The following is a 7,095-nucleotide window of genomic DNA, read 5'->3' on the forward strand; positions in this document are numbered from 1 at the left end:
CACTTCTTACCATCCAGTTCCTGCTCTGGAGCTCCTTCTTTGTCCCTGCGTGCACAGCTGAAGCAGGAGCAGGAGCACTGAGATCCACAGCTACAAAGCGACTAGCATGGACAAGCAACAGATACAAAGATGAAAGTGTTTCAGATACATGCAAAACAGGATGTAAGGGTTGTCAGCGTTTGAATGGCTCGAGTCAGTGAAAAACATGTCATCTGGAGCATCTTGCACATATTATACTGAAAGTCATTTGAGGACTGGATTAAGCAATGCAGAAAACATAAATCCACCTGCACAAAGTGTATTGGTCAGTTCTAAATTGTACATAAAATACCTGGGGAAATGCAATCAGCAGTGGCCACGAGTATACAGATCACGTTACTATTAAGACTGGAAGCACCACTAACAGCAGAAAGAATCCAGATCCGTATTTCTCAAGCTGTGCGAGGCTGGTTTAGCTATGGATAAATGTAGACTCTTCTGGTGTCTGAGCTAGTTACCAGACTACAGCATGTTTACAACCAGTGTACTGCAAAATCAAGCATCAGAAAGACCAGTATATGGACAAAGGTAACTTGATTGCTAAAAGTTTAGACATACTTAACTAGTTACCTTTGTCCATATACTGATTGCTAAAAGTTTAGACATACTTAACTGGTGAGGGTGAACTGTAGACCACTGAGGGCTTCATATCCACCTATTATTTCCACCTGTCTGGCTGAATATAGATTTATAAAACCAGAGAAGATTGTTACAGAAAGACTCACGTATCCATATAATTTCATGAGATGTCATCAAATTTTCTCATTGCTTTCTTCGTTTTGACGTCAGTTTTGCACATAGCCTCAAGCAGCACTTACCTGCTTTCTACATTGGTGCAGTGCATGAATACGTATAAGTATTTTGCAGATTACATGTGCAGGGAGGGAGCTACATACTTACTGTAGCCCTTCCAGTTCTGGCATTTTTCATCTTGCGAACAAGAGTGAGATAGAAGCCAGACCCAAAGCAGTTCTTTAGGAATACAGGAGAGCCTGAGCAGAAGAGTTTTCCTTGGGATATGATGGCTACTCTGTCTCCAAGGATGTCTGCCTCATCCATGTGATGGGTTGAGAGGATGATGGTTCTGCCTACAAGAAACAATGAGGAATGTTCAAGGCATGGACTCTCTCTGGAACTCAAAACTGTGCTTAGTTTTTTGGCAATTAATGCAGGATTTTCTCTGCACCAGAGCCACGTCCCAGGTTTGCCACATCCACAGATATCTGTTCAAAGAATCTTGTTTGCTTGTATTCATATCCCACTACTCATGACAGTTTACACAGCAGGCACATGCTGCATCTATGACAGGTTTTTTTTAGAAAAAAACAAAACAGAACAAACCCAAACAATTTCTCCTCTCAAACCTGTTACCTGAGCGATACTTCAGCAGAAGATCCCAGATAGATCGCCTGGAATATGGGTCAACTCCAGAAGTGGGCTCATCCAAGACTACCACTTTTGCTTCACCCACGAAAGCAATGGCAACAGACAGTTTCCTTTGCATTCCACCTACCAGAGGACAGACACATCCAGGAGTCTGAGATGAGTTACATAATTGGTGGGGATGTAATTAACACTGCTTTTCAGTGTGGGGACAAACTGATACAAATAAAACAAAACCCATCCTCAGACAAATATTTCTGCAAAGTTAAATCAATAGTCACATTTTTTTCTGAAGTTCAGAATAGCTTGTTCAAATTATTTTTAAAATATATTTTTCATCTACGTGCTGCACTTTCTGCTTCTTGCCAGAAGCAAAAGCAGGAAGATACGAGATTTTCATGTCCTCACGTGAAACTAGCCAACTTTTATAATTGCAACCAGGACAAAATAGTACAAGAACACCTGGCTGTTTATTCAACTCCTCTTTTGAATCTGAAAGTGAGATGTGTTCAAATACACCATGTGCACTTTTACCTTTAGAATGAAAGAAATTACTCCTACCAAATAATACAGTATTATAGAGTACTGATCCAAACTATGGAGCAACATGATAGTATAATATGTCATTTGCCTTGAAATAATACAACATTGTATTTTTTTTCCTTACTTTGATGGATTTTTTTTATATAGTCATTTCAAAATAACATCTTTAAGTATATTTGAATTTGTTGTATATTTATAAGAAACAGAAGCTTTATGGACAGGTTATGTCAGCTTTAATTTTTGTACAGTCCCACCTACTCTTTGAGAGTAAAGACCTCCCCAGTACACAGTGATGTGTCAGAATATTTCCTCAAACATGAAATTCAAACAATAATTGCCCAAAGACAAAGAAAAGGCAGCAGAAAAAAATGTCTTAGAACAATCCTGTGGGCACCTGACAAATTCTGAGCCTCTTCATTCCTTTTATGGGTGAGGCCCATGTCTTCTAGCATTGTTTCCAACTCTTGCTCAGCTTCATCCCTGGATCTCCCTTTCAGTTGAGAATAAAACAAGATGTGCTCTGCTACAGTAAGGCTGTGAAATCAGACAGAAAGGCACCAAGGCAATTTAAATGAATAAGCAGACTTTTTCCCAAGCAGCAATAAATTCACTCTAGCTCCACCTTGCTAAAGGAAGAGTGGCTGCTTTACCCTAAATCTGGATCACAGATCTTCTTTGGGATCAACACACTTAGATGTTATAGGCTCTTTCTCTTCCTTTCCAAAGCAGAACCTGCTACTAAAGGAACAGGTATAGCAGGCATCAAGCTACCCATTTATGGGATTAAAATGGGAGTTAACGTGAGTGGCTGCATTAAGGAAGAGAGTCTGCTGTTGAGATGAATGCAAACTGATGGCAGTGAAGCTGGAAATCACCTGAGAAGGTAGTAAACGGTTGGGTGGTAGCGCAAAAGGAGCATAAAGGTATCCTGCTACTGCACTGTCGGCTCAGATTGTTTTGCTTTAGGAGGCCTAAATTATAGTGCATAAATCCCCAGGCTGAACTCCTGCTAACTCACACTGCAACAGAAAACACCAACACCAAGAGTACTGTCATTTTCCTTGGAAACTTCTTTGTTCTCAACTAAATGTTGCAGGAGTTTTCTACTGGAGAAGGACAACATCTACCCCATGTGAGCATTAAGAGCTGAAGAAGTGCCCCTGAGATGTATCTACTGCCAGCACAGCAAGAGAAACAACACAGGCTTTGGGGGTGTCAAGCATGCAGACTGGGATCCTTACTCTTAAAGCTAGTATGTAATGATACTTACTGATTGAATAAGATGTTGTACTGAGGGCACATTCCTAATCTGTGCCGAATGGAGTCCATGTGAGTCTGAATATCCAGGCCGCCAATCAGCACAGTTCCAGAGGTGGGTGGGAAGAGTCCTGTCACTATCGACCTGGGAAAATAAAATGAGGAAACTCCCACTTTCCCATCTTGCTGTACCAGATTAGGAAGATGTATTGCATGATTCCACTAGATGGAGCATGATGGCTTTTTACTACGGGCCTTGGTGAAACAACTCCAGTAAAAAGCATACATATAAATACTCTTGCCCTGCTATAGTGAGAATCTTGTGGATCTGCCAACGTAATTTTTGATGCACCTGTCTGTATGGTTCTGGCCTGCATTAAAAAAACATTTTAGTCAGCTAACTCTGTTTCAGAGTAGTTTGTTCAGTACCTTACATCACCCCTACATACAAACGGGTCTAAAGTGAAGCTCACTAGGACCAAGACAGAGAATAATGGTTTGAGGTCTCCAGCCACGCTGACTCATGCCCTACACCTTTATTTTCTATAAAATGGAAGGGGACCGAATGTTATGTTGCAAATGGGTGGAACCTGTTACTAGATTTAGATGAATAATGGATGTTTCAGTTCTGAAAATTTCGAAGCAATAGAAATTTTTGGTTTTTTATCAGGAGACTAGAAAAACAAATTTACAAAACATTTCAGCAGATCAGAATGCTTTTATTCTGGGTTGAACATATTTCTTGGAGAACAATTAAAAAAATGAAAAGGCAATTTAGTGTGCATTTCAAATAAAAGACTTTTAAAATTAGAAAACCTAAAGTGTTCTGCTGGGAAAAATCATAATGAAACACTTCAGTTCTTCCATCATTTGGTGAAATTGTCACAGACTTATAATGTTTTGTTCAGCAATTAATTCTATTTTGCCAAATGAAGTTCCAAATAAAGAAAATCAAACATTCCTAAAGTCCAGCTTCCTGAGACGCTAGGGTTCTAGGACTAGGGGAACATTTTAATCCAGATATAAACATTGCCTATATGTAACCATTTTGTCTAAAGAGGGCCTATATTTTATACTCCTTTGGGCACAGACCAAAAAATGTGACTGACTTAAAGCCAGTTAGACAGAGAAACAAAGAACACGTGGAGTGTGGAGGCTTTCAAATCTTCAGTTCCTTCAGCCAGAAAATCCTCCTCCCTCTCCACCTACTGGGAGTTTCGCCATGGGAAATGAAATCTGGGGGAGAGACTTGCTTCCTTCTCTCTAGACTTTCACTTGTTTGTGTCATGCATTGCCTCACTCGCAGGGCTTTAGCTAATCCAAGGTATCTTCTCTTTGCCTAGGGGTAGCGTTTCCCTGTCTGGAAAAACCTTGATGTTGTGTGTCAAGCTAGCTGCAGGGGTGGTAGAGAGATAAGGGAAGAGTGAAAAGAGAAGACTGCCCCTCAGGACAGTGCAATAGAGCACTGCCCTGGATTTGCGTCTTCTAAAATACAGACTTACATGGTGGTTGTCTTTCCTGCTCCATTGTGACCAAGGAAGGCTGTGATTTGGCCCTCATAAAAAGTAATATTCATCCCATCTACTGCTGGTTTTGGTCTGTTTGCAAATATCTTCACCAGGTTCTGAATGCATACTCCTGGAATCAATCCTGTTGGCTCAGGCTCAAAGAAGGTATTTACTTGAAAGGCAAGAAATCAGGAATGAAAGAATAAAAGTACATGTTTTAATCCCAGTTCTGATGATGACACATCAATAAGTGCAGAAGCAACAGCACATACCCTGTAAAATACAGCATGTGCCAAGGCCACATTCTCCAGTCACACCAGTATCAAACTGAGGCAAGATTTCTAACTGAAGTACAATTTATTTAGATTCACCCATGTATCAACGACAGGAGAAGCAGAGCCCAGAATGTAATGGTCTGTGGAGAAGTAACTCATCGGATCAGGTGAAGCTGAACACGCTTTCTGTTTTCATTTTGTAGTAGGAAGATTATTTGGGATTGTTGTCTGTAGATACTTAGACAGGCTAAGAGATTACATTAAACAAGCAGCAGGTCGCCTTTCTAGCCAGGCTGAAATCTGCCATTCAAATCATCTGCCCAGCTGTGCATTCTTTTCCCATGATGCTTTAAAAAAAAACAACATTTGCCTTTAATCCTGGTAGGTGAAATTTACCCCCTTGCTGAGGCCAGCTTAAGACTTAGGCAGTACCTAACATGATCACTACATGAGATGGCTTTCTCTCAGGATTAAAAATGCATTATTGTAAATAGCACCATCAGAATGCTTTATTGCATCAGCTTCCAGACAAAACAAACTTCCTTTGAAGTAAATTAAGCCCTTGGGCAATGTGAATTATGGGAGTTAAGAAATTTAAACTAAAGACCCTGTCCACTTTTGTTCACAGAGAATGCTTAAGGCTTTGTAGGGAGGCTTGTTTGGCAATTGCAGTTTACTGAAATTGTTCAGTACCCAGCAGGCCAGTGTGGAGAGCAGTCAACGCCATCTGGGTGAAACCAGCCCCACCTCCATCTCTGGCTTGTATGACTGTCATTATAAACAATACTCAGGAAAAAGTTCCAAATATGTTGTACGTAAGGAGCTGTATATGCTACAGAGCAGCTGAAGTAATTCTTCTAGAGTGGGTAGCTTTATTGTAAAGAAAATTATGTTTATAACAAACTTTTCTTTGGCTTTGTGAAGGAATCTTGGTTTCCTTTTACCTTATTGGGCCAGATACGAACATCCCTGTGTTTACAAAATTTCACATGGAGTCTGGCTAGATAGATATGCGTATATTGGCAGTTGAGGTACCATCCTTGCTTTTATATGTATCATGAGTTCAATTCATATTTGTCTACAAGACTCACTGACAAGTTCTGAGGAAAATTCTCTGATGATCTCCCCCAGTATCTGCTTTGCATCACCTCAAGGACAGTGGTGGAGGGTTTAGCCCCCTTTTTTTGTGATTCATATTTCTCCATTCTGATCCTATTCCCTCAGTGCAATTTTGGGCCATTTAGGTCTTTCTTCAGATGTGGTAGCATTTGTGGGGGATGTGGATGAGGCTTTGGTGAAAGCTCTGCTTAAAATGTATCAAGCAATTAGGACAGATTTATACTGTGTCTGCCATGCTATGCTAACCTGTGCTAGTATTGGGCTGTACTAGAGTTAAACCATTAGAACTACTCTCCATTTCCCATTCCATTACTCTTGCATGAAACACTAGCTCTTACATGAAGCCATTTTGGAAACTGTGTCCTTAAACTATACCAAGTCTGCTCTTGGTTTCCCCATGTGTCTCCCAGTTCCTGGCTGAAAGAGAAGACAGGCTTTTTTCTGCAGTGACAAGCAAAGCCCTTTCTCTGTGGCCACGGAGCAGCTGGAACCTGGGAGCTGATGAGTACAGCACCACAAAGATAAGGCAGTACTAGGAGAAGATTGGCTGAAATAACCTTTGCCCTCTGCCTGTCTTTTCTCTTTTGAAGTCCTGTCCTGTTTCCATTCACTCTGAATGCGTGTTTTCAGTGCCTACGTGAGGAGCTCTGATGACCCCACTTTTATCTCTAGCTTTTCAAGACAGACAGAGTGGGCTCAGAGCTGCCTGTAGCAGTTGCTTTTGCTACAGAATCCACATGAATTCCTCTGAGCATCACATATACAGAAAACTCCTCTGGCTCCCCACAAAAGACAACATTGGGACTTGAAAACAAGGCAGGTCATTCAGGAATTCTTAGGTGGTGGCTAATATCAGCATCAGAAATGGCTGCAGACAGACACACAGAGCACTTCAGATAAATCCCTTTGAAACCAACCTTTCCCTATAGACGCAAGACATGCTAAAGGCAGGCAAAAAAACCCCTAAAACA

The 7,095-nt window shown here is 40.9% G+C and overlaps 1 protein-coding gene across 1 annotated transcript in view; it reads right to left on the reverse strand.

Moving 5' to 3' along the window:
* Positions 1-7,095, reverse strand: part of ABCA4 (ATP-binding cassette, sub-family A (ABC1), member 4) — a gene marked incomplete at its 5' end in the record, with an annotated part of 39,614 nt that overhangs the window by 24,952 nt on the left and 7,567 nt on the right. Inside the window, 6 exons of the mRNA XM_009699493.1 lie at positions 11-101; positions 940-1,127; positions 1,411-1,548; positions 2,360-2,499; positions 3,236-3,367; positions 4,725-4,902. Coding sequence (XP_009697795.1) covers positions 11-101; positions 940-1,127; positions 1,411-1,548; positions 2,360-2,499; positions 3,236-3,367; positions 4,725-4,902 — 867 coding nt within the window. The remainder of the gene's footprint in view (positions 1-10; positions 102-939; positions 1,128-1,410; positions 1,549-2,359; positions 2,500-3,235; positions 3,368-4,724; positions 4,903-7,095) is intronic.

The sequence above is a fragment of the Cariama cristata genome, unplaced genomic scaffold (assembly GCF_000690535.1).
Source record: "Cariama cristata isolate BGI_N322 unplaced genomic scaffold, ASM69053v1 scaffold8274, whole genome shotgun sequence".
In the NCBI taxonomy this organism is placed as follows: Eukaryota; Metazoa; Chordata; class Aves; order Cariamiformes; family Cariamidae; genus Cariama; species Cariama cristata.